Source organism: Nannobrachium achirus (genome assembly GCF_963921795.1).
Source record: "Nannobrachium achirus genome assembly, chromosome: 19".
In the NCBI taxonomy this organism is placed as follows: domain Eukaryota; kingdom Metazoa; phylum Chordata; class Actinopteri; order Myctophiformes; family Myctophidae; genus Nannobrachium; species Nannobrachium achirus.
The window spans coordinates 30,864,858-30,892,151 of record NC_137826.1 but is presented as its reverse complement, the minus strand read 5'-3'; the positions used below and the strand labels follow the sequence as shown (position 1 = coordinate 30,892,151).

The 27,294-nt window shown below is 40.8% G+C and overlaps 2 protein-coding genes across 2 annotated transcripts in view; both read right to left on the bottom strand.

Annotated features, from left to right (window-relative positions):
- The window catches only part of gria3a (glutamate receptor, ionotropic, AMPA 3a), a gene marked incomplete at both ends in the record, with an annotated part of 87,694 nt that extends 83,534 nt beyond the window's left edge, over nucleotides 1-4,160 (bottom strand). The window contains 2 exon segments of the mRNA XM_080748916.1: nucleotides 3,045-3,203; nucleotides 4,073-4,160. Of these exon segments, the coding sequence (XP_080605042.1) occupies nucleotides 3,045-3,203; nucleotides 4,073-4,160 (247 nt within the window).
- An 8,842-nt stretch (nucleotides 4,161-13,002) lies between these two features.
- cchcr1 (coiled-coil alpha-helical rod protein 1) lies at nucleotides 13,003-22,703 on the bottom strand. Its single transcript, XM_080749050.1, has 19 exons — nucleotides 22,618-22,703; nucleotides 21,990-22,281; nucleotides 21,310-21,465; nucleotides 20,498-20,615; nucleotides 19,762-19,956; nucleotides 19,518-19,681; nucleotides 19,270-19,384; nucleotides 18,722-18,832; nucleotides 18,320-18,463; nucleotides 18,053-18,163; nucleotides 17,386-17,492; nucleotides 17,065-17,177; nucleotides 16,883-16,955; nucleotides 15,902-16,020; nucleotides 15,607-15,795; nucleotides 15,209-15,310; nucleotides 14,433-14,584; nucleotides 14,212-14,341; nucleotides 13,003-13,387 (listed from the first exon to the last, which is right to left on the bottom strand). Exons 1-19 carry the CDS (start codon nucleotides 22,676-22,678, stop codon nucleotides 13,257-13,259), a joined length of 2,583 nt encoding a protein of 860 aa, XP_080605176.1. The 5' UTR covers nucleotides 22,679-22,703; the 3' UTR covers nucleotides 13,003-13,256.
- Between the last annotated feature and the right edge of the window lie 4,591 nt (nucleotides 22,704-27,294).

The following is a 27,294-nucleotide window of genomic DNA, read 5'->3' as shown; positions in this document are numbered from 1 at the left end:
CACTTGTCCTAGACAATTTTCCCTGCAGGCCCCCAAATTGTGGAATAAACTCCCTGTCGCACTTAGAACTACAGACTCACTCCCTAGCTTCCGCTGTGGACTGAAGACTCACCTTTTCAGACTCCACGTAAACCCATGTCACTACTGTAGCACTCCCCTTCCCTCAATGACCATACTGTACATGAAGCTAGATAGCATATTTAGGTTTTAGAAACGTTTTTTTTTAGGTGCGTGGTCTACCTATGTTATTGTGTTTTTTTCTAGATTGATATTCCTATGCATTGTTATATTGCTGTTGATGTACTGACATATTATCTTGCTTATTATATTGATGTATTACCTGCTTATTGTAAGTCGCTTTGGATTTAAAGCATCTGCTAAATGTCTACATTGTAAATTGTACAGTATGAAAAGCTCTGGAATAAAGCATAAATTTGCATTTAGTGAGGTGATTTGTCCATACTCAAACAAACAGGAACTGCACACTTCACTGCTGGACAGAGGCCTTCCGACTATTGACCCATGCTGTCAATATCACAGTCAATGCCATCAGGGATTTGCAACAATCGTTACATAGTGACCCAATCAGAGGAGAGTATGTGGTGTCCTCCTTTACTCTGCTCACTCAAAATCCATACTGGCTACGCTGGACATAAATGAAAAAGTTGGTTGTATACATTATGACTTCCTGTCTTTTAAATGATTGATACACGCACGCACGCACGCACGCACGCACGCACGCACGCACGCACGCACGCACGCACGCACGCACGCACGCGCGCGTGTGTGTTTTTTTTTTTGTTTTTCAAGATTTGCACACATTTCCACAAATTTTCAAAATCCAGATCTACAAGCTCATAGCACAGCACGAAGTGACAAATCTAAAGTGACACGAATGCTTTCCCGGTTTAAATGGGTTCACAACTGATAGTCATAATGAGGACACTTCCTGCTCTTTGGCTATGTGAACACAGGTTAATAGTGAGATGGTTGAGCTCTTTCAATTGTAATGCATCTAGCTTAGATGGGAGATGGATTTCTGGCCACGATAAACTCTCCTGACTTAGCAAGAAATAAATTACCACAACAAAGGATGCATTTTCTTATCCTTCAGGAAAACGTTAGTTTCAAAGACCTTCTTATCATTGCGATACTCACTATACATCCACATGTTCAAGTCCCCCAATTGGTGACATTGATCCTATATGATTACTGGTGAAACCTCTGTGTTAAAATTACATTACTTTTCTAACAAAAAGATAATAGCTCAGTGTTCCCTCAAGCGGTTCAAACTGCAGCAGGTAGCACTCTAAGGAATTAACTTGTGACAGGTATGGTTTTTGCAAATATGATTGCACTATACCCGTGGTGACTTGTAATCTGGCTCATGGGAAGGACTCCAATTATGTTCCTAAAGAAGCATTTTCTTGAGCTAATGTAGATTAAAGGTAGAACTAAAACACTGAGATTCAAAGTATTTCCTATATTTATCTCACAAATGCAATGTTAGATGTGTAGTATTTTGGGATGGTGATTAACCGAGACAAGAACATTTTTTTTTTTTCTAAACTAAGCTATGACAGCAATGTCATTTGAAAAACATTTTTGTGTTACATCACCGTAAAGACGTCATAGCAGATAGAGAGATTCAGTACTGACATTATAGATGACTTATATGGGTGCTTGCGTTTTAGAGGGGCTTGGACTTGGGTTACTGCTTTAGCCCTGATTTGGCTTTAATACTCTTCCCTCCCTCAGCAACTACTGACAAACACCCTTGAGCAAAGTAGTGACTCCAGGTGGAGCTTGGAAGAATGATGCCAAATAACCCCTTCAGACAGTGTTTATTATACTAATTATTAATATAATAATGATGTTTTACTGACACAAACGCTACAACTTAACATACCTCTTAAGGTCAAATCTTCATTACAGACGAAGAAAAAAGTGACAAAGATACAATATGTTGCTCAGTCTACAATCTAGAACACTCTTGATTTGTATCACACCTTAAAAGTAAACAACCAAGATGGAAAACAGCTAAAAGATAACCTCTGTGCATATTGCATTATCATTTGAACTGTACTATGAAGAAGATGACTAAACCTTAATTAGTTAGCACAATTAGTCCGTTGTAGCCTGTAAAGAAAAATCTCTCTAGCCGTGGTAGCAATGTATTTTTGCGACTAGTAAGTTCAGCAGTTCCATATATCATTAGCAATCAACTCACTATCAATAAACTCCCTCCTCTAGCTTGGCAGTGGGACACTCATTGGCAAGGAGGGAAATTACCATCAGCCGCCACCAAAATGATTATGAATTATGTCTGGTGCCTGTTATGCAGCCATTTGGAAAGTGTTCCGTCTGGTATAATATTTGGATTCAACAACCACTCTGAGAGGAAAGTTTAGCATTCCCCAACCGTCCACAGGTGTGTGTGTGTGTGTGTGTGTGTGTGTGTGTGTGTGTGTGTGTGTGTGTGTGTGTGTGTGTGTGTGTGTGTGTGTGTGTGTGTGTGTGTGTGTGTGTGTGTGTGTGTGCGCGTGTGTGTGAGACAGAGAGAGGATAGAGGAACTGTCCATGGTACTACACTAGTGGTTTTTGCTACACAGGAGCTGTCCAAAGCACTGATGTTTGTTCTGCGTGGCAAAACAAACATCGGTGCCCTGGACAGTTCCTGTGTAGCAAAAACCACTAGTGTAGTACCATGGACAGTTCCTCTACTATCCAAGGAACCATCTCCTTCCCCCTGGTCCCCCGGTTTAATTTCCCTGGTTAAAAAACAAAGTAGGCCTGGACTGGTATTGCACCTTAGAGAAATAGAGCTACTTTCACAAGCCAGAAACATAGGACAACCTTCACAGGCTTTGTTTGTAAAAAATAAAGAAAAGGATAAATAATAATATACCAAAACATATAGGCTACTGTGTGGTATAGGCTAGCTGCCTATATTGCTGAATCCCACATACAGTTTGGGGCAACAAGAGGTTTACATGGGGTTGTTTATTGATTAATATACATATTTATAAAAGTGTCATACTCACAAGCATGTGTGACAGAAAAACTGTTTGAGGTTTCAAGGTTGTCGACATTGTAATTGAGATGGAAAGGCTTCTCCGTCACATTCTGGTTTGTGTTATATAGTTGGACAGCAAACCTGAAGGCGCTGTGCTCCTGCACTGTAGAGCGCATGAAGAGTCCACCTGTACATGATGAAAGAACACATGTACAATTGTTGCCAAATTAATGCTGCTTAAGATAAATAACCAGTCTTTTTTTCATGCCACTATATTTATTTCCATTGAGATCATGCAACGTTAGCCTACACCCTACATAATTATCATAGAAAACATGAGAGTGAAGACAATCCTATTGTAACAGCCCCACTGCAGAGGCTGATAAACTTCTGTGGCAATATGCAGTGGTAGAAAGTAACTACGTACATTTACTCGAGTACTCTACGTAAGTACAATTTTGAGGTAATTTTACTTTACTGGAGTATTTCAAATTTTCAATACTTTTAATTCTACTCCACTATATCACAGAGCCAAATATTGTACTTTTACTCCACTACAAATACAATTAGCCTACATGAAAACTTTAGTTACTTTCTAGATATATATTATTACATTATAAAACATCCTAACCACTTTAGCCCTATTTTATACATAGGCTATTTGAAAATAGCCGATCTACAAGCTCACTAATAGGGCTATCTGCTATTTTCAAACGTTTTAGTAGGCCTACTTTTACTTTTGGTACTTTAAGGACGTCAATACTTTTGTACTTTTATTCAAGTACATTTTGAATTTACTGTAGTATATTCTAAATTGCAGTATTGATACTTAAGTAAAAAAAGGTAAGTACTTTTTCCACCACTGCATAATAATTATGTTCAACTTCAGGGCAATTTACCCAACCCCCTATATAGGCTAACCTTTCAGTGTATTAAACTTAAGACCAAGAATTACTATGCAAATAAACCAAATCAGTGCGACATGAATCCGACACTTGTACAAACATACCCGATAATAAAAACACATGGCAAGTCAGAGAGGGAGAGTAAACTTACCAATGTTGATCTGATTTGGAAACCCTGCAAACGATTTCCCAGAAAAATACAATAATAAAAGGACGGTGGCTCTTGCGCGATACCACATCTTCTCCGACAACTGAAATCAACTCCTTGGACGGACGTGATGATTAAGGAAAATCATGAACACAGCTGATGCGCAAAATAAATTCCCCAAGACGTGTCCGGTCTCTCACTGTGTGCACCCACTGCAAAATGTGTCAATGCATGACAACTAACTACACACCCGCCGCCAATTATCTGCCGCTAAAAAAGAAAAAGGCACTGATTTATCTCAAAGATGGTGGTGGAGCGAGGAGCTGGTTCTATTGTGAATAAGGAGCATCCAATTGGGCCAGCATTGGGGACGTTTATCAAACTTGATCTGACGTTGGATTAGAAGAGCAACCTCCGTCCTCACGTCACTGCAGAGTTGTGGTGGTGTGTGGAGCGGTGCAGCCACTGCATGCTCTACTGTTTGGCGGCATATAGGCTATATTAGTGCAGTAACAGAACATTGTCACTAAGTAGCTTATAGTGTGCAGGCGATGTAATTTATTTTGGTCAATTTGGTAATTTGGTCACGTTTTTGGCCCGTATCAGATCATAAATTAATAAACATCACACAAAATCAATATCCCAACAGCCAATTATTCTTATGAATAATAGCTAAAGCTCTATATAATAAACAATTTCAACTCCATTTGAAACATCACAGTAGCCTAGAATATATATACAGTATATGCCTATATGCTACACACACACACGCACGCACGCACGCACGCACACACACACACACACACACACACACACACACACACACACACACACACACACACACACACACACACACACACACACACGTATTATGACCATATATGACCAAACCTTCCTTAGCTACTTGTATGGTCTAAGGAAGTAGATTTTCATCCATGTTTAAAGACACAATAATGCATTCTGCAACCTTTTGCTGGTAAATAGTAAATAAAACTCAGAAAGTCCAACAGAAAACATCTCTGCTCATTCTGCACTGACTGGCCATCCTTGGTCGTCATTGATTGGCCAGCTGCCATATCAGCCCAAGACTCAAGAGGTTATAAGGCTGCCCAATCAGCACATATCTTATTACTCCCAGGCTTTTTATCACTCCTCTTTCCCATGTCAAATAAAGGCTGGTGTAATCTCTGTATGTACATTTTGTTGGACCTGGCTGTTTTCTGAGGTCTGTGTGGAGGGGCTGAAATCAAAGCTTCCAGTTAAGAGTGATGTTACAAGTGGAGCAGAAAAGGACACAGTCAGTGTTTATTGATTTGATTGAATCAGAGCGAGTTTGGCATACAACTATGATCATTTGTAATGTATGACTGATAGTGCTACTGCACAATAAAGTAAGTGGTTCAAAACCAATTTTGTGGTTTCAATGTCAGGGACATTTTAAGTTCTCCAGAGTGAAGTCTGCAATAGGATAAACTACGTGCAAAAGGAATAAACAGCATTGTAGTGCAGCCTTGGGAGCTGCATATTTGTGCCCTTCTGTCACTCATCTTTATAAGCCAGTAAAATTATCTTTTTGTGCAGACCACAAAATCTCTCATTCTTTTATGAAATCATGTATTGTAAAGAGTGTATGTGATACTGATGTCCGGTTATTGTAGTCACTCTCTTCACTACAGGTTAGTGTGCGGGTGCAGTGAGCACACAGATGGCAGATGAGGCCACTCTGGCAAACTACAGACAGGTTACTGCAGCCAGGGGCGTCACAAGGGGTAGGAAAGTGGGACTGAGTTACCAGGGCCCAAGGTGGAGGGGCCCTAGTAACTTTAGCTATTGAAAAATAGCAGATATACAAGCTCACAAGAGTGCCGCGCTGCGACTTTTGAAAAGTCGTGAAAATGTGCGCAAATCTTTGAATATATGTATTTTTTAAGTGAACATTTGTAACTCAAATTTTGCTTCTGGGGGGTCCCTGGAACTAAATATTTTGAGATGGGGGGTCCTTCACATGAAAACGTTTGAGCATCACTGACATGGAAACATAGGTTTCTTGGCACACATTTTCACGATTTTTCAAAAATAGCAGATCTACAAGCTTGTATATCTGCTATTTTTCAATAGTTAACATTCATGGGGGGCCTGCAGTGAATCCTTGTACCCAGGGCCCAGAATTTGGTGTGACGCCCCTGACTGCAGCCCTATGCTGCTGTTGCAGGCAGCACTGCATCTTGAGCCCTTCTGCTTTCAGACAAGACAAGACCATTCTGGCTGTTGTGAGGTGATCTTGACCAAAGCCTCAAAGTCACCTTTAGTAAAGTCCTCAGGTTGTCTTTAAAGTGATGCTTTGTCCTGAATGGGGGCAAAATCCAATCTACTTAACCATATGAACTCTCCATATGAATAGCGTCCCTAATTTTTGGCGAACATTCAATAGCAGATCTACACACTCACAACATATCATATTGTGATGCATTGCGAGCTTTCAGTGAAGAAATTGTGTAGCGGGGGAAAAGAGAGGACCAAGTATAGAGCCTTGGGGGATCCCGGTCATTGAAGGTTGATTGAAGACTTTATTAGAGGTTTGCATAGGAAAAGGTACAGGACAGTACAGTCAACAAAGTATATTGGGTTTAAGTGGCTAAGTAATCTCTCTCTCTCTCTCCCTCTCTCTGACACACACACACACACACACACACACACACACACACACACACACACACACACACACTTTAATAAGGCTCAATTGAGCGTAAATGTCAGCATGCCTTTCCAGCACCTCCTATGGAGTTTTTAAGTAAAAATGGCATTTATAAAGTGTTGACCATATGGCGGGTGCAATTAATAGCAGGGTGTTGTTCTGGCGTAGCCAGCAAGAGCTTAAATGGCACTGTGATGACAAATCTAAATAGTTAGAGTGACATAACATCTCTCCAAATGTTTGCCTCGGGTATTGCATGTTGTTGGGATTGAACCACATTAGACACAGATTATATTGGACTACCAGATAAATGCAGACATTGCAGCACAGTGAGCACACATACTTAATATTACTTGTCAATACAAATCTGTCAGTCTGTGAACTCAGTTCTGCTTTATATTTAGTAATAGCTTGTTATAACCCACAGAATTACGCACACAAGTTCTTAGTTGTAAGCCTGAGGGAGTAGAGTGGCCTAACTGCAGGCAAATGCGGTGTCCCACAAAGCACCATGAAGCGCATGCACAGAGCTACAGTCAGACACATCAGCCATCTAGAGTAATTAAGTCAGCAAAATCGTTTTTCAACACTCCAGTCTGCCTGCTTTTAATCAGAATCATTTCAATTCAGTGAAAATCTTGTCAGACAGGCCACACACCAGAAATAGACTTGAGTAAGAAAGCCTGGAATATAACCACTTTTAATTTCTTTTTTCTTTTCATTTATATTCTTATTATTCTTAGTAGTAACAGTGGTAGTAGTACTGGCTTGTAGCACCTGAAAATTAAGTATTGTTTATGGCAGTGTGTGTCTAAGGTTTGGCCATCACTGCCCATTGCTGGAACCTGATAAATTGGCATGTGGACATTGGCAGGCATATGAATGCTGGATGTGGTTGTGCATTCCACATTTAAATTGACGTTAGGGCCAAAGCCTGCTAGGGAAATTGAAAAGTGCACAGAAGAAGTACTTTGATGCATGAACAGCCTCATTCTCCATGGGCAGATAAAGCAAATGAGGGTTGGCACTGCCTAATTAAAGATGGGAAATTCAGTCATAAATAATGTCTTCCAATGTATACAGCAAAATGTTAAGCTTTAGTTATTGGTGACAATGGTGAGACAACAAGAGTTTGCAAGTGAAAGCATGTAGAGTGGGACAACCGGTGATAATGACGGGTAATCATGATGGGTAATCCAGCAGTTGTGATAGAATGTATTACTTTATGCATGGTATTAACCACTGGCGCCTCTATTTTGGGAATTTGTCATTACTAGTCCTTACCCGTTCAAAGATATGAGCTCCGAAATGATGTGCAGTGTGTGGGTTATGGGGTGTGCACTGTGCACACAGTATATGAGGGATGGAAAGTAACTTTAACTGGTGCTTGCATGATAATATGTAGGAGCATCAATGTAAGAAATACCCGTTTCGTTTAATGGCTATAGAGATACTGTGTGTCGATCTGCATGATTTTTGGACAACATCTGTAACAGGGCCAGACAACCCCCCCCCCCCCCCCCCCCACACACACACACACACACACACACACACACACACACATCATATGATTTGTGAAAGTGACAAACGGGCTTCACAGTTGTGTCAGGTGTGTTCATATGCTAATGGTGATGCGATTTCAGATCAATTGCTCCAGCCACTGAGGAGAAACGCTGTGACAGACACTCAGACATTCACTCAGACATTTGGAAAATTATATGTTTGATAGTAGCAGATCTACAAGCTCCCAACACACGTTGTGAGCTTGAATCGGCTTATGGTTTTCTATTCCGTATTTCTATTTTGATGCCATTATCACAACTGGCATATCACACATGTAATACACTTTGGCCCCTTTTCCACCAGGGTTAAACCCGTTCAGTTCTTCCCTGAACCAGTTCAGATTGTTTCCACTGAAAATGAATTGGTTCAGAACCCTAAAAGTTGGTTAGGAACCGGTTCTGTGAAATCATCAAGGTTCCAAGAATCTAGAACGGAACCAGTTGTGTGTGTGTGTGTGTGTGTGTGTGTGTGTGTGTGTGTGTGTGTGTGACATGGCAGCTGTTGTCAACTGCACCAGAGAGATAATCAAGGGACTTCTGAAGCAATGTTTTTAAAGTCATTAAAATTAAACGTAGACATAGGGGCCTTTTCCACCAAAAGAACCTTGGTTGAAGAACCAGTGCTGTTCAACTTTCTTGGAACCTTGGTTCGTTCTTGCGAACCGGATGCGAACCGGCTTGTTTTTCCACCAGATTGAACCAGAGGAACTAAGGATTTTGTGGTTCCCTTTCCGAACCAACTTTTACTGTTCGGAACCAACATGGTTCTCGGTGGAAAAGCTCACCTCTGGTTCATCCCATAGGTGGGAGAAAGAACCCGAACAGGTTCATTGCCCGTTGAAAAGTGCCCATAGTGCCAGGAGGTGTGTATGCTACTCAAGGACGAGACAAGGCAATCTAAGAATAAACAGACTATGACACGTCAGAAAGTTGAGAAGATACAAAGAACACATTGATTTGTATCAAAGTCTCACTTTTCTAATGTTCCCTAGCAAAATGGCCACATTAAAGTGGTTTCTTTAAAGTACTGTACTGTAAGTGCTCTGAACTGACCAGCAGGTGAGATGTTTTAATCTAAGGTTTTTACCGCTTGGTCGAATACAATTTATTTCAATGTCATCTCATACTAGTAGCAGTCACTCTACCATTATGAGGGTGATAATTTATGTCAAGAGGTTGCAATACAAAACGCAAGTTGCTCAGAGACAGAGCAAACAGAAATATGGTAGGTTTAAAGGTCTGGCCGCAAAGTGAAATCACTTTATTGACTTTGCCAGGCCGGACAGCCGAAGGGCATACATACAGCCAAAGGTAGGATACTATGTTTTCGCCACTGTCCCGACTAAATATCAAAACATTTTAGTTTTAGTCTTATGGGATTAGTCTTAGACTTTTAGTCGTCTTTTAGGAAAAGTTTTTTAGGCTAAATATAACCACATAATAATGAAGTTATTGTCTTCTACTGCCTGTTACTTGGTCAAAATAAACCATATTAGTGTAGTGTAGATCCCAATGTCTCCAATGTCTGAAACATTTCCTTGGTAAAAGCCTTCTGCGGTCAATGTGTGATGAAAAACAACAAGCTCATTACACACATACTTTGAGTTAGTTTAAGAGTGTACAAATCTAACCAAAATGGGTCCATCTGGCTACATTTGTACACAGTGTTAAATTAACAGGATCTTACGGTGTAGGAAAATAGAACTCTCTACAAGGAAAACAGCAAAATACTGTAGTGTAATACTGTAAAAGTGCCACTGGCACTCAGTTTGAAGATTGGACAGTTCAGTTCACCGCATTCCCCCAAGCAATGCCCCAGACATCCTACATCTATAAATAGGGTTACTTGGCTGCCTCTCTGGCTGCCGTTTCACCCTGTAGCATGGCCTGCCACGGCAGTGCGCAACCATCCACCATCCTCTGATCCAGCACACAGCGCTGGTGGTGGACTCCACTGACTTAAAGGATCACATCAGCCTCACACACAGGCAGCATTCAAGTTTGCTCTGGCCTCAGGTCCTCAGGAACTTTGACAAAATATGGATTGGGGCGCACAATCCAAGGTACATAACATAAGTGATGCATCCACAGTAATATTCTATGCCAAATAATACCAAATAAAGGAATGGAATGCCCTCTCCAAGATACTTGGCAGCATCTGCATGTGCATGGGCTAAATATGACTTTGGGAGCACAAAATGCAGAGCTGGTGTTAATTAACAGATAAATATTAATTGTCATTATGTCTAATAGGGGGAAATGATTATTCATTTAACCAGGAAGGTCAATGAAGAACAAATTCTCAATTACAATTACAGTATAATACCGTGGCTGGCAACAAGCCTCTCATAGGGAAGCCGAATAGTGAGAAAATAAATGCACATTAAACATGATGAGAAGCACAGTAATACTATGATATGATATGATATGATATGATATGATATGATATGATATACTATAATAAATGGAAGATTATCAAAACAGCATCAGGTAACAAGAGAAGTATACTGGAAATTGAAACTATAGTGTCTTCTAGTGTCTTTGAAAGTATATACGGAGGTGAAACTGTCCTGTTATAAAGTGTATAGGCCTACTGTAGTGCAAGTGTGTTGTCTGTCTGCAACACACTTGAATGAGGACTGGCCTCGGGAGTATGAGTGTGGGGGACATTTTGGTAATATGTGAAGGGCAGAAGATATATTATGGCCGAAACATGACATTTATAATAGGTTCCCCATCAGGCCATCTGGACTTTTATAAATGAGCATCAGGCGGTGGATAATATATATATATATATATATATATATATATATATATATATATATATATATATAATGCAGTGCTGGCAAAACTAGCAAAATCATAAAACATCAAGAGCTCAAGGAATGCTTTTGCTGCTCCTTCAATGACAGCAATATAATCTGCATGGGTGAAATCGGCACAATAGTTAATTTTTCAGATGAGCATTGAGCTTGAATTATGAGCTTCATTCATATCAATCATGTGCACTCTGAATAAAGCCCCAGGAAAGAAAACAGAAAGAAAAACAGTCACTTGCATGTACAAATGTGTTTACCGTTTACAGAATAAAAGGAGAGATTACATACCGATTTATGCTTTGTCGTGAGCTTGTATACTGGCTATTTTAGGCACATGACACCATGGTACAACAGGGCATAAGTGAGGCATATGAAAGGACCTTGGAACAGTTGCAGGCCTAAATCAATTAAGCCGTATACTTGGAATGTACTGTCTGAACCCACTAGAGCCAGAATGCAGTGATCCAAGGTTGTGTGCTTAGACTGCAGAGATTGGCACATGAGTGAGTTTTGTATGCTAGGAGCACCAACTTGCTCATCCCACTCACTTATTTTACATGCCATTAATTCTGAATTGTTAATAAAATGAGAGCTGAGAGCTCGTCTCCCTTGCATTCCTCTGCTCAATTATTCATAAGTTACTATGTTATTTCGCTTTGCTATCTATGGTACTAATCATCCAGTCCAGCTGAGGAAAGTGAACTGAACCATTTTCTTTTTACCTGGCTTATGCATTGCTTGGAGCCAGTCAAAAAGAGTTGATCAAAAACAAATTGACTGTGTTCACATGAAAATGTTTGTTTACAAGAGGCACACTGGAGTATGGTTATTTTAAATTTAAATCAAGTAGGCCTAATACAGCCAGCCTAGGAAACTTCATCTATTGCCTGTATGTTATTGGTGTTCTTCATTGTTCTCAAAACAAAGAAACTGTATAGCCAACCATGAATCAATAAAAACCAGAGACTAAAAATCATCTGATTTATTTAATAACACTGCCCTCTGCTGGTAAAGAAATATTAACACATTTAGATTTGTATTTGCCATTATTGTTATTGCTACTGCAATGAAGGCTATTGACATAACACAGCCAGTGTCAGCTAATGTTCATTATGAAAATGTATTGTTAAAAGTGGTTATCTACACAGTGTTGCTTCCAATGTTTGGAAGCAACTTTTATTTTTTTGCCATGAACACATTTGGAAAAATGAACAATGTAAATGCCTAGGCCTACACTAAATGCTGTTGAGATGCTTTCTGCATAATACTGTATCGACGACACCAAAGCCATGTGATTATTACCATTATAACATTTATAATTAGATATTTATTGTTATTATTTTTATTATTAATCATGGGTGGATTACAGACACATACAGGAGTAAGCTTTGCCTAAGTGTTTTTGATCCTGTTAGTAACCGAATGGGTCAGACTAGACATCTGGTATGACAAAGGAGGTGTAAACAACTCTGAAGAAGGCTGTGGTGGTGCTACGAGTGGGTTATCCCCCTGGGATAATAAAGGTATCTATCTATCTATCTATCTATCTATCTATCTATCTATCAGTTAAAAACACTGATAGATAGTATCAGTGTTTTTAACTGATTCTGAATAAAGGCAAAGTATGACCACAAGATTTACAGACCATGACTTCTGTGAATCATTCCACTCTGTCAAATATTATCTTTCAATAATTCATGCAAATATTCACAAATACTAAAAATAATTTATTAGATCAAGTTTACAAATGAGACATGACAAAAAAGCACAGTAAAGCTAGTTAAAAACAATACAGATCCCATCGCAGGGTGTTCATAATCATTGGACTTCCACAACAGCACAGAAGATGGAGCCAAGCTCTTTATTTATTTGATATTCCTGTCAGGCTCCACTTTGCACAGAGGCACAAAGAAAAGCACTGGCTCTATGAAGTCATCAGTGTCTGGTCTGGCCCTGCAGACAATCAAAAACTAATCCTGCGTTTCCAGACTCATTGATTTGCTGGGCATTAGTCAAATGAAGACCTTTTCATTGCTCAAACCTATCACTGCTTGGGCGATTGTTACCGAATCGTCAAAGCAGTGATGGATGTTGAAAACCTTACTTGACTATCAGCTGTGTGGACTGGCTGCGGGTGGCCCTACACTGCCCACATGTCCCTCTTCCTCAGCCGAGTCTTCTGAACTGTTGACAACTGCAGCACTGAGAGCCTGGAGGTCATCCAGCACAGAAAGGAGTGTCTCTGACAGAACACAAACAGACCAATGGTCAGGTTTAGTCAAATGCTAGTTTGAAAAAGTCTCACCTTACTTCCTGGTCGGTAGTGTGAATAGTCAATGCAAACGTGGCTATGTTGAGGAAGGAGGTTAAAGGACAAGTTCAGCCGCAAAATGTTTTTTTTCTATTGATTACTCACCCCATGGAGACTTTAATTCCTAGATATGTGTTTGTTTTGTTACATTTCTAAGCCAATACTTTGAGGAAACTCTTTGTGTCTCCATAGGGAACAAAGCAGGCTCTTTGTGTCTCCATAGGGAACCACTGCTGATCATCAAATTATTGGCTTATGAATGCGAAAAAACCCAAAAAATATCCATGAATTCAAGTCTCCATGGGGTGAGTAATCGATAGAAAAAGTAATTTTTTGGGTGAACTATCCCTTTAAAGGGACAGTTCACCTCTGGGGCAACCAGATCTTATTTTATTGTTGTTTGGGACACGATCAACACACAGTTATTTTTTGTGTTCAATCTGTGTTTTGAGATATTTTAGTATTTCAGCATGAATGATGATGTATTTTGCATCATATGATGCAGCATGATGAGATGACTCATATGATGCAAAATGCATCATCATTCATGTTGAAATACTAAAATATCTCAAAACACAGATTGAACACAAAAATATCTCAGGATTGTGTTGATCGTGTCCTAAACAACAATAAAATAAGATCTGGTTGCCCCAGAGGTGAACTGGCCCTTTAAGTATGAGTTATACTAAGTTCAGTGCGGGTGTCACGCACCAAAAATAGCAGATCTCCAACCTCACAACGCGTTGCAGCTTTACCTTTGGCATGGAGCTGGGTTTCCCCTCTGACACCACGCTGTGCTTGTTCACCAAGAGCAGTGGAGTGCTGCAGCACCGTGGAGCGAGCCTTCTTGTACTCGTTCATCAATCCTCTCTCATGAATAGTGGCCTGTAGAACACAATTCAGCTCAAATGAAGATAAAAAACAACATGACAGAGGTTTATCATAAACGCTTCTAAATGTAAACTAAATGTCTCACCAATAGTATGTTTTTGTCTTTGTCCTTCTGTCTCAGTTGCTTATGCAAATCCTCCAACTCTCTCTTTGTGCGTTCACTCTGCAAATGTTGTCCTTCCTTCTCCTGATCCCGTTCTCTCGCTGCGTGTCTCTCAAACTGTCTCAAAGTCATCACTGCAAGAGGCATGAGAGAAACAGTCATGACAAATGGCAATAATTTGGGGGATCGAACCCCAGCCTCCCTGTCTCAGGACGGACACTAACTACTAGGCCACTGAGCTGGTCTTGAACCCACCTAGACGCATCTTATTCCCAAATCGTGTGTTGCGTAAATACTAAGGAAATGTTTGTGTTTTCAGCTTCTGACTGGTCTAAATTCATGGTCTAATGCATGTACCTCTGCCAAAGAAGAGCGATGCAGAATATTCAGCGATCTTTCAAAGGTAGGTGAAAAACGCTCTGAATCATTGCAGTCAATGAGTTAACTGACAATGGTTTTTCAGCAGCAATTTTAATAAAGGTGTAAATAAACCAATCCCTTTGAGGTCTTGATTGTGCAAATCTTGAGGATGGGTTAGGTGACAGGTTTCTAAATCTTCTCCCCAGGGAACCCAGTATGCTCGTTAAGTTTGCGAGTTTGCAACAATAATAATGATAAAATAAATAATAAGGAAGTGCCCAGTGCATTATAATGAGGCTGAAGGTCCTGCAATACTACTATGAGACACATTTTCAACTTTTAGAAAATGTTGACGCAACGATATATCAGGCTTTGGTGGCTGGTTAATGCCTTCATACCTGCTTTTGTGTGCTCTCTCCTGGCGCTGTTAAGTTGAGCCTCCATCTCCCTAAGCTGCTCGGCACAGCGGCCCTGCGTCTCAGACACTGTCTCCCGCAGGGCTGATGGGAATCAACAAAAACAAACACTTCAGCGTCTCAGGTAATGAGAAACACAGTCCAGCCTGATTTTCAATCTACCTCAGGGGGAGATGCAATGAATCTTAACACATTTCTTGAGGAAGAATCGTCAGAGAGAAAGAGAGCGAGAGAGAGAGAGAGAGAGAGAGAGAGAGAGAGAGAGAGAGAGAAAGAAATAGAGAGAATAAATCAACAACAACCAAAAGATTTGACTAAATACACATAATAAAATAATTCATGTCATGTGGGTATAAGGGCAAAGTGACATGTCTGCTGACCCTGTTCACTGTGCTCCTGCTGGCTCTGCAACTCTGAACGGAGTTGCACCAGGTTGATGTTAGTCTCCTCCAGCTGTGTCTGGAGGTGCTGCAGTCTCCGCTGCGCCTCCTCTCTGCCAGAAACCGCCTCATGGCGCTCCGCCTGACTCTGTTCCAACTCCTGTCGCTGCTGCCGCAGTTTACTCTCAACTGGAAGGCATGTGGAGAGATGGAATGTTAAACTAAAACCAACCAAAATATGTTGCTGGTGGTGGAGAGTGTAAAGATGCGGTGGAGAGTTGTACAAAATGCTCACACTGCTCTCTCAGATCAGCCACGGCGTTCTCAATGAGCTCCGGGGTTCTTTTCAGCTCCAGTGTCAAGTTGTCTCTCTCCTCACACACAGAGTTAACCTCTGCCTGGAGGCTTCTGATACTGCCAATGTAACACAGACAAAGATGATGAAGCAATGAGGAAGACAGAGGGACAGAAAAACATAAGACATGTAACTGTGTGCCAAAATGTATACTAGAGTGGTACAATATTAGACTAATAGGTTGCTGTAAAAGCTAGAAGTCAGTTCTTCTTTATAAAGCTTAGCACCACTCGTACCAGACGCTGGCAGCACATCACCCCCACCCTCAAACACCTCCATTGGCTTCCGGTCAAGTTCCGCATCACTTACAAACTGCTCCTCCTCACCTATAAAGCCCTCCATGCCCTAGCCCCAGCAGAGGACCTGTCAGACCTCCTCAAGGACTACTCTCCTGAGCGGAACCTGAGATCTGCTGACCTGGGGCTCCTCACCGTCCCTCCCAGCAAAAAGCGGACCCTTGGGGATAGAGCCTTAAGTGTGGCGGCCCCAACCCTCTGGAACTCCCTCCCCATGGCGATTCGCCAGCTGCCAACATTGGACTCTTTCAAGTCCACACTGAAGCGACACTTATTTATTCTGGCTTTTGGACAATAACGTGATTGTTTATGTTTTGTTAAGCGCCTTGGGTTTTTTGAAAGGAGCAATATAAATCCAAGTTATTATTATTATTATTACTGTTTAATCTGATTTAATTGAGAGCATCTTTTGCAGATTAAACATATATTGAACAGCTGATATAATTGTAACATTATTTTCTATCCTGTATCCTGCTTAACTCCTGCACTGTTCACTTTGTGAGTTAACAGTTCCAGTGGATAACAAAAGACAGTTTTTGCTCAAACGTATTTGGGCTAAATCGTCATGTGAATATGGCCAATAGTCGGCTTGTTGCCGACAGGTATACAGCTGATAAACTCATACCTGTCATCAGCCTGGTCTGTCATTTTAGTGGACTGCTGTACTTTCTGGAGAGCCACCTTCCTCATTATCAGCCCTGTGAAGGAACAATATAAAAACTTCAAGTTCAAAAAGATTTCTGACACACAAAATCTTGATGAACACAGAACAATTTCTGTTATTGTCATCACTGCCTGCAACTATACCTTGGATAGTCTGTACTCTTCTTTTAGCAAACATTAGCCTTTGCATAAACATGTTGAGTCGTGCTTGAGCTGTATCCACTTCTTCCACTTTGGCCTCAAATTCAACCCTGAATCTATGGAGTGCAGAGACATTCATCCAGTAACAGTATGTGTTGTAATGTGGTTTAGAGACATTACAAAGGCATTTACATTTAGGTAGTTATGTGGTGGTTGCTATGGCTCTGGAATATCCCAGCCTCTTGTTGATCCATTTCATCAACATTGTTCATCATTATTGATTAACGGGATCAAAACACTGTATGAAGGTAAACTTACACTTACCTCTGGAATGCTTCTGTTAAGGTCTTCATATCAGAGTCTGCTTTCTGACTCTGGGACTTCAGTTCTATGTTTTCTTTGACAACCTGAGCCAGGTCCTGTTTCACTGTCTGGGAAGACAAACCCAATATGCTGCTATCAGATTAATTTGTACAAAACCTAAAATACAATTATATACTCAGCTCAGCTGTCTTTTTAAGTACCGTCCACTTTCATCCTGGCAACTGGCGTCCCCATTTTGGGCATGTCATTATAGGCAAAAATGTTCAAACATTTTCATTTTCATGTTTTCTTAATGAGCAGATATACAGGCTCACAATGGGATGTGCTAGCCTGGCTCCAGCCCATATACAGGCTCACAATGGGATGTGCTAGCCTGGCTCCAGCCCATAGACCCGCCCACTCTATGAGCAGTCTGAAATCAGGCTAGGGATGTGCGGCACCGGCAATGCGTTGTGAGATTTTAGAATGGCTATTCTTTCTGCTGTGACACCAATGTACAAAGAAGTATAAAATGAGTGGCAAACTTCCAAAATATATTTGTCATGTATTGTAAACAGCTCCTACTGCTGTAGAGAAACAGACTTTCTATTTCTCCCATTCCTAAGAAACCATAGTTTATTTTGAAATAATGAGTCAAGAGACTTGTATGATTTGTTCTTGCACAAACCTCCCTGGCCACTCTCTCTAGATCCAGCTCAGCGATTCTGTCATGCAGACTGTGTTGGATCACACTAGCCTGATACTGCTCATGTTTTACTTGCTGCTCCATGGACTGTATCTGAAAAAACACATAAAACACAACAACCAAACAGCATCTTTTAACATTAGAGAAGCATTAAAAAATATACAATAATAATAATAATAATCAACAACACAGTACTGAATGCGTTTTCTCATGTAACTACTCATGTTTCAGCTGTGTGAGTCTTCATACCGTTGAGAGGAGTCCGTCCTTCTCTGCTCTTAATTCAATGTCTTTTGAGCGAAGCTGGACACACAATATAAATACTTTCTCTCTCCAGAGCTGTAGAACTCGTAGTCCTTTGGAACCGGTTTTCAGCAGAGGGTCTGACAACGTCTGTGGACAATAGTTAACATGCACGCACGCACACACAATTTAACAGGCGCTTTACCACTTTTAGTTTGGGTCATTATATTATAAGTGGTTGATATAAGCATGTAGTATTTTTATTTCAATTGAATTATATAGCGGTATAGTAACACCTTCAAGTGAAAGGAAACAGGCTAGCATTGTAACATGTAATGCTGAACTTATGACTGTTTATTTGATTAGCGAAGCCAAATGCATTTCCACTGAAATATTAAATTAACTTACACTTTTAACCATTTTATCTTCTTGGAGAGCCAATATCTCATTGGCAGCGTTTAGTCTAACTGTCAAAAGCTCTGTGGTCATCTGAAGTGCCTCTTTCTCCTTTTTCAGCCTCTGCGAAATGAGATTCAATTAAAATGTCCACAATGAACATTAGCATGAACCATAGCGTGAACTATAGGGATGCTCACTCAATTTTAATTTCAATTACAATTGTGGCATCCAATAATTATGGAGATAATCAAGATAAAACCAATATTGTGCCACATTAAGTTTTTTTCAATGATGCTCGTTTCATCTTCATCTATCTTGAACAAAAATACTGTGCGAGATTTGTTACACCATGGTGTCTACACCACAAGGTAATATGGTATGTATGGTATGACATGACAAAAGAATATTTTTATGTTCAATGCAATAAATGCACCATGTTTATAAAGTCAATGTCTAGCCACAAAACACAATTTAAAAATGATTTAATCACTGGTGGGAACAGTGTTTCCAACATGCACTCTTAGTCATTGTACATAACAGTACATTGATTTCTCTACCTCAACCATTTCAGTTAGTCTCTCCTGTTCTCCTCTCTCAGGGGCAAGCTGTCCAATGTAATTTCTAAGACTCTGCAACGTTGCTGACTGTGTCTCGAACGCCTCTCCCATTTGGCTGGGTGGAAAAAATTAAGTAAAGTGACAATATCCAATCAATATCAGGGAATCTCTGTACAATGCACTTTAAAAGTTTAATTAAAACTCAGCATCGCAGTGGTATTATGTATATTTTAGATTTAACACGGCACCTTAGATTCTCTTTCAGGCCATCTCTCTCAGCAGACACCTCCATCAGATTGCTCTTCAACTGCATTACTTCTGAGGTTGTGGAATTAAGTCGACCCTGTAGATCGCCATTTGTTTGTCTTGCAGATGCCAGATCTGTGCTGTGGGCATCAATCAACTGCTGCAGCTAGACAAAATATGTAAAACTAATTTAAAAAAAACTCAATCACTTCCCTTGCATAGTGTAAATAAATCCGCTCCACTCACCTCAATCTCATGCTTCCTCCGGGATTCCTCCAGTTGTTCTGCCAGTTGGACATTGTGTTGTTTGGCCTCATCGCCTGTTTGCAACCTGGCCATTTCAGCCTTCAGACTCATCCTCTCAGCCTCTTCTCTACTCCTCTCTGTCTCTCTCTTCAGCCTTAGCCTTTCCTCTGCATACTCCCCTTCTAGTCTTTCAAGCTGAATACAGAGACAGTGCTGTTCAATGCAAGGCTAAATGATTAAATAGGGAGAATATTAATTGTACTCAAGCTGGTGTCTCTATTTTGGCTGGCACCTTGCATAGTGCTGTGAGTTTGTAGATCGGCTATTTTTGTTATACAACACTATCATACACCATAGCTGAGAGGTTAGAGAGGCCAAACATAAAGGTCCACGGTTCGAAACCAAGGCCCTGTGTATGAGTCAAGTATCCCTGAGAAAGACACTAACCCCTAACTGCTCTCCGAGCGCTGTACTAATAGCACCCACTGCTCCTAATAGTTTAAGGTAAATGCAGAGGATATATTTCGCAGATGTGCAAATATACAGTGAGAAACATACCCCAAAGGAGTGACCAAATCATAAATATGTTTAAATTAGGCTCAAGTGGTTAACTGAATAAACTGAGACTGAATCAAAGCTTCCCAACAATTCACAAGTGGGTTGACATTAATGAATTCTACTTTTATATTTCCATGTACTGAACCGCACTGTGGGTAGGCAGGCAGGCACCCATTACCTCAGAGGCAATTTTATCCTTGTCCTCCCTGCTTTGATTGAGCTGCAGTCGGATTTGGTCCAGTTGAGTCTTGGCCTTACCCAGCTCATCACGCATTGCCTCCATTTCAAGACTCTGCCTACAGTACAGAAGATAATGGTTGACATCCTTCTTCACAAATGCATCTCAAGATTCAAGAAGCTTTATTGTTCATTTAGTCTAACCATACATACAGTATGTGTGAGTTGGTACAATGTATGTTCAGGAGGAAGACTATGCCTTCAAATAATAAAGCGCCATTCAGACGGGAGGCGGTTCGGGTTGACGAGCACTAGTAATTCACACAGAAAAGTTGAGGAGCAGAGAGGCGAGCGGGCGTGGTCCGGTGAGATTCACTCGCGCGCTAGTTCATGCACGCACTCGCGGGCAGCAAGACCTGGATTGTGGTCATCTTTCCTTATCCTGACAGGTTCATCTCCTTTTTTTCTGAATTAAGAATGTTAAACAATGTTTGGTTTGAAGGCATAGTCTGTACTAGTGAATAACGGAATAATGCAACCACCAGGCAAATTTACTAAATTTGCAAATCTATACTGTTCCTATTTTGGCTTGATTCTGCCAACCAATACACTCTTCTTTTGTTGTCACATTCCATTATAGATTTGTTCTCCTGTTTTTTAGGGATTGTGTTCATGTGTGTTAATATGAGAACATCCTGCAAAAAATAAAGATCCATGCATGTGTGAACATACTCCGCCGAAAGGATTATTCTTATCCAGATCTGTGTAAACCAAGTTCACATTATTTCACTGAGCCTTAGATAGACATATTACCTGCTGAGGGTACGCATCTCATCCCTGTGCCTCCCTGCAGACTCTTTCAGTGCTTCCACCTGTCCTCTCAGTCTCTCACTCTCAGCCTTGTACTTCTCCACTTCCAGTCGCCATTCTGTGTCCCGTCTGGACCACTGCTCACTTCTCTCCTCACATCTGTGAACAAGAATCATTCAGACTCATATTCCTCCTAGTAGAGATGATGTAAGAAATATGTACAGTATAATACAAGGCATTTAACCACTTAAGACTATCCTATCCAGTAAAGGTAACCAGATCGCTCTGCCTAATTCTTTTCCGCCGACCTCACAATGAAGGCTCGGTGGGGCGGTTCCTGTATTCTTGAATTTGTTTTAATGAGGATAAGGTTAGGAATAGTGTTAGGTTTTGGCACCGTTTTACTGAGGCTAAGGTTAGGAATAAGGTTAGGTTTAGGAATCCCAGGCAGAGACCGTTCTACCGTTCTACCGGAAAGACACCTGACCCGAGGCGAGTCTGAATTGGGGCGAGCAATATGGTATTCCAAGTCAACTGGAAATGATTTGCCTCTGTACTTGGTGTGCTTTTCCCCTTCTACGCCAAATCTCTTCGCCAAAAATAGCCGAACGACAAGTTGACAGCTTGTCACGTTGTGACTCACTATGAGCCTGCTTGCAGAATCGCAGATCTGCTGTTTTTACCTTGCTCTGGTGATCTGGTGATCTGTAGGGTTCTGTCCTCCTGTGCCGTCTCCTTGTAACATCATAATCCTCTGGTTTTCCCTTTTTAATTTCAGGATTTCCTGCTGAGCTTGAGTTACAGCGAGCCATGGATCGGACGAACCAGTGAACACTGGCGATGTTGATGTTAGCGTTGGTGTCATCCAGGTGACAGGCACTGTTCCTTGCTTCAGGGTACCTCTAGGTGCCCCAGACACAGACTGAACACTTGACATGAAATGGGATGGGGGCACCAGGGTCTTCTGCATGTTCCCTAAATACAACACAACTTGATTTGAATGTATACTGCCAGTTAGTCCCTTTTGGAACCCTACATTTTTGTATTCAAAATACAAAAAAGGTATACGGGGTTCTGAAAGGGGCTACTGGTTAATCTAGACAGTAGTGGGCACAATAATATAAGCAAATCATTCATTTTTTAAGTTATTAATATTATGTCCTCTGCTCAGTAATGGACATCCATATGAGTAGCGACACACTTATCAAGACGTCCATGTTTCACATTTCAGCTGGTCCATTGATAAGTTAACCTTTGGAAGGTTGTTGTAGCAGTAGTAAACAATGTTGTAGGTAGCAATATTCTACTTACTTGGTGCAAAGAAGTCTTCAGGTACATTCAGCTTTTCCTTTTCTGCGAAAAGTCTCTCCATTCTTTAATGTTTATGTGGTTTTGTTGTTGTCCAGTGATTCGCGTTACCTAGTTAACGTTACGTTGCGACGCTCACTACTGTTAGGTGCCGTGTTGCCAGGTTGCGTTGACGTATTCGCCTCTTTTACAGCAGGGCATAAAATTACACGGTAAAGTAGTTAGAAACCCATAGAAACGTGCATGCAACATGTCAACAATTACATTCACGTCGCTGCAGTGCAAACCTTCCTACTACCGTTTGTCTCGCGCTATGCATCACGGGAGAGAGTCGTCGTGGTGATTGCGGAAGTAAACATTGTGGAGACTGGAGATGGCCCTGAAACATGTATGGGATCGACCTCAACCTGGTGTTGAGCAGATTGCCAAATTTACCACGTACGTCTACACAAAAGTTCAGATTTAAAAAATAAAGTGATTAATGAAGCCTCACAGATGTCACAATATGGTACGCTTAATCAGAATTACCCCTTTACCGTATCTTCCGTAGTGTGTTTAATAAGAAGCGTTGTAATCATAGGTTGTAATCCAATCGGCGGCCATTTTCTTAAAAAAAAAAGAATCCCAACCAATGGGATCGCGTAGTTGGAAATTGGAATCTGAGAAAGTGGCAGCCGATCGGCTTAAAATGAGCCTTCTTATTAAACAGTACGGAAGATACGGGTAAATCTGTTTGAGCGTACCATATTGTGACATACGAGAGCCTTCAGTAAACATGTTAATTTTGAAATGTGAACGTTTGTGTAGACGTACGTGGCAAATTGGTTAAACTGCTCAACACCAGATTGGGGTCAATCCATGAATGTGTTTCAGGGCTGAGTGTCTGACTGTCAATGGTGCAAACCCACAATACTTGCAGAGTGATCTATAAATACGTTGAACTGTGTGGGAAATGGGAGATGTGGTAAATCTAAATCCTGGCTGTCTCCATGGCAATGGAGGACGCATGCAGTACAGGAGTCAGGAGCAGGACGGATGACGGACGAAGACACTCCTTGATTGTAAACAAATATAATCAGCCTACTGTAAATAACCTCGTCTCGTGTACCGTCTTTTCCCACACGGCGGAGATATAGTCTATATAACTGTACTGTATGGCATGTGCCCAGTGCCCACATGTCTCTGGTGCCCAGTTGTCCAGGTGCCCACATGTCTCTAGTAGTGCCCAGTTGGGTTTGTTGCCCACCTGACCTGTTAACTTTGTTTTTTTACAACAAGGGTTATATTTTAGAGAAAAGAAAAGATGAGTGTTTAAATGTTTTAATTTGGCTGCTTTCTATAGCGATTTGAGTACCGGTAGTTTGATTTCAGTGGGTGGGGACATTCGTAATGGCTAAATATGTCTTTTTAGACAGACTGGCAATTTCTTTCTGTTACTATTTACACATGAAATATTGCAGTGCATCTTGGGATTGGGCTTATTGGGCTGTATTTTGATTGTCTTAAGTACCAGCTCTTATGCCTTAAAGTTATACTATGTAACTTTTTTAATAAAACAAATCTTAAAATTTTCCTAACTATTAAATCGCTAAAGTTTTAGAACACCCACTCCGTTAATTTCAGCCCCAAAAGCCTTTTCTTTATGTTTTCTACAGACCCTTGACAGGGGCTGTATTTCCCGGCAAAATGATGTCATCTCCCACATGATACACTACCGGCCAATCACAGCGCCGATCATACACCACCGGCCAATCACAGCGAGTCTTGCTGTCTCTTCAGAAAATAGCTTCCCTTAGCAACTGTGTTTACATTGGTGAAAGAATCTTGCTTGCTACTCCCTCAATCCTGGTCTAAAAATGACGGGAGACGGCTCTATGGATTCGTATCGGCGAGGCGGAGGCGGTCGCGGGGGTCGCGGCGGCCGCGGTGGTCCGCGGGCCCCCGTTTCGGTGGTCCGCGGCGAAAAACGGCCGAAAAAAGCAATACCGCTACTGACCACTAGTTGAGCAGCTTCCACAGTACAGCTTTAACTTAAAGGCCTGTCCATACTGTCGATCCGACCACCAAACATTTCGTCAGAGAGTTCCGACTTTCCGACATGCAGCTTTCCAAACTCTAATTCGGGGTAATGCTTTTCAGAAGATGCGAGTGATGTCATTTTGTAGTTGAACCGGACCTTTCCGAAGAAAAGTTCGGTGGTCGGAGACAGTATGGACAGGCCTTTAAGTTAAGGTATAAGAGCTGCACTTACAATCAAAATAGAGCCAAATATTGTGTCTAAAAAGACATATTTAGTTAAAATCACTAAAACGATAGAAAGAAGTAAATGAAAACATTTTAACATGCATCTTTTCTTTTCTCTAATGACTATAAAATATATGAACAATTGTTGTAAAAAAACAAAGTTGTCCTTTAAGTCAACCCCTCCAGGGAAATAATCCCACACTAATAAGCCTATATAGCCTTACTGTAGCCTATAGCATGACATAAAGCATGTTAGCATTAAAAACTAACCAAGATAGACAATAGTGTACGTACGGAGCCCCCTAGATATAGGGGTAGTCTAATGTGCTGACAATTAATCGATGGAAGTTTGAGGGCAATGTTATATAGAAGCACTTGGAGTGAGTCATATAGGCCTATAAGTCAGGTTGCAATGTCTAGCCATTTTGTTGCGACCGTCAGGTCGCAGTTACTATCAAAACCTCCACAGGCTGTCTGTCAGTCAGTCTGTCAGCACTCTGATCTAACGCGGACAGTTTCTGTAGGCAGATAGGCGGACCCAGAGAATCTCTCCGGGAGTCTCCGGCCAATAGCATGCATGCATGTGTTCTCCTCCCCCCACCCCCTTCTGCTCCTCTGCTCAGCGCAGAGAACGCTGCTGCGTCATGACGTCAACGAATTCGGTGCGACGCCCCTCTGCATTCTGATTGGTTAGGGAAATTCTACACTTCCTCCAACAGTGATTTTAACGCGATCGCCCAGGCTTATTTTTCTTCCGATCGCCAAAATAATCTCCGCCACCGTTGCCCCGATCCATGCCAAACTTTGCACACACACTCCTTGGCTGCCAAACCACAACCTCCACCCTCATTCTCACATGGCCCTCTTCTGCCACCATGAGGCCGATTCTTGCAAGACACATTTTTGGACACTGCTCCTACAGGTTTTCCCCTAAAATCATGCAAAGCGGTACACATTATCTCTAAAGTCATGTCATCAACATGATCTGTCCCATTTCCCATACTCCCTCCTGAATCTGATTAGCTACCATTGCCTTCTAAAGTTTGTCTATGCGACCTGACAGTCGCTTATCTCCCGATTTAGGGAGTCTTAATGGTAGTAACATAGTTCTGAGCAGGAAACATGAATGGAAAGCAGGCTTAATAAGCATAAAACGACTCCTTGAATTGCAGAAAACAATAGCAAAATGTCCCACTCCCTGCTCCCATTTGGGTATTTCATAAAAGGTTAGTCATGCATTCATGGAAGATCCATTTGTTCTGTGCAAGGGAACAGAATAAAGTATTTAATTTAAATGCACGGTGGTAATGCGCCCTGGCCCCTTGAGGTGGTACAACAACATGCACATTCAAATGGGCTATAATGTTGTCATTTTAGTTTTTATATCTGACTAACTGTTTGACATTAAAGGAGTAGTTCACCCCCAAAATGACTTTATATCTATTGATTACTCATGCCATGGAGACTTGTTTTTTTTTTGTAATTTTTCCCTCTTATCTATCTTTTCTTATGTCTCTGTAACTTTGTAAATAACTGTATAGACCTACTGCTGTGCTTCTACTGGACAACTGAATTTCCCCCTTGGGATAATAAAGGTATCTATCTATCTATCTACTTGAGTTCAATAATATTTTGTTGTATTTGTCACATTCAGAAATGTGATAATAGTAAATTTACCCCCATTGATTCCGGATGGGGACCCAAATGCATGGCACTGGTTGGGGACCCAAATGAATGGCAGTGGATGGGGTAAACATTTTTATTTAATGTATTTTTTGTCTTGGGAATGCGACAAAAATCCAAAAATATTATTGAACTCAAGTCTCCATGAGTAATCAATAGAAAAATGTCATTTTGGGGGTGAACTACTCCTTTAAAGCCCCATGGTATTTGATAATTGGCAATTTAATGACTTAATGAGAAGCAGACAGAATTATTATTACAATTGGTAATAACATACAATTACTTACCATTGCAATACAATAGGCTATAATTACTCCCAAGTATTTGCTACAAACAACAAGTATTAGACCTGTCACAGGAGGGAATTCCCCTCTGTGTTATGTATTTAAATTAGTACCTATAAAGTTAAGCTATTGCAAACTTGAAAACCTGTCACATCATCATCATAAACCAGAGAGAAGAGCGCAATAATGCATCTTGTTGATCTTAGAACATTTTTAATCTACTCTGTTTATTGATTGATAGCTCTTTAATTATTTAAGAAAATGTTTGTTTGTTATTGTTATTATTATTATTCTATTAGGTAATATTATTATTAATATGTCTACTATTATTGTTGTTATTATTATTATTACCCCTATTATTAATATATATATAGGCCTATAAATATATATATAGGCCTATATATATTCTGTACATCTCATGGTGGCTTAATTATTAGGTTTACGTCGCCTTACATGCCGCTTGGCCAGA

Bases quoted from the DNA above. Each gene is read 5' to 3' on its own strand.
- cchcr1 (XM_080749050.1), bottom strand. From the start codon at position 22,678: ATGGAGAGACTTTTCGCAGAAAAGGAAAAGCTGAATGTACCTGAAGAC. The intron at 20,616-21,309 runs GTAATATGTCTA...TCTGTACTGTAG, and splicing joins GAGATGCGTACCCTCAGCAG to GCAGAGTCTTGAAATGGAGG. The intron at 19,957-20,497 runs GTAATGGGTGCC...CTCTGTATTCAG, and splicing joins AGGATAAAATTGCCTCTGAG to CTTGAAAGACTAGAAGGGGA.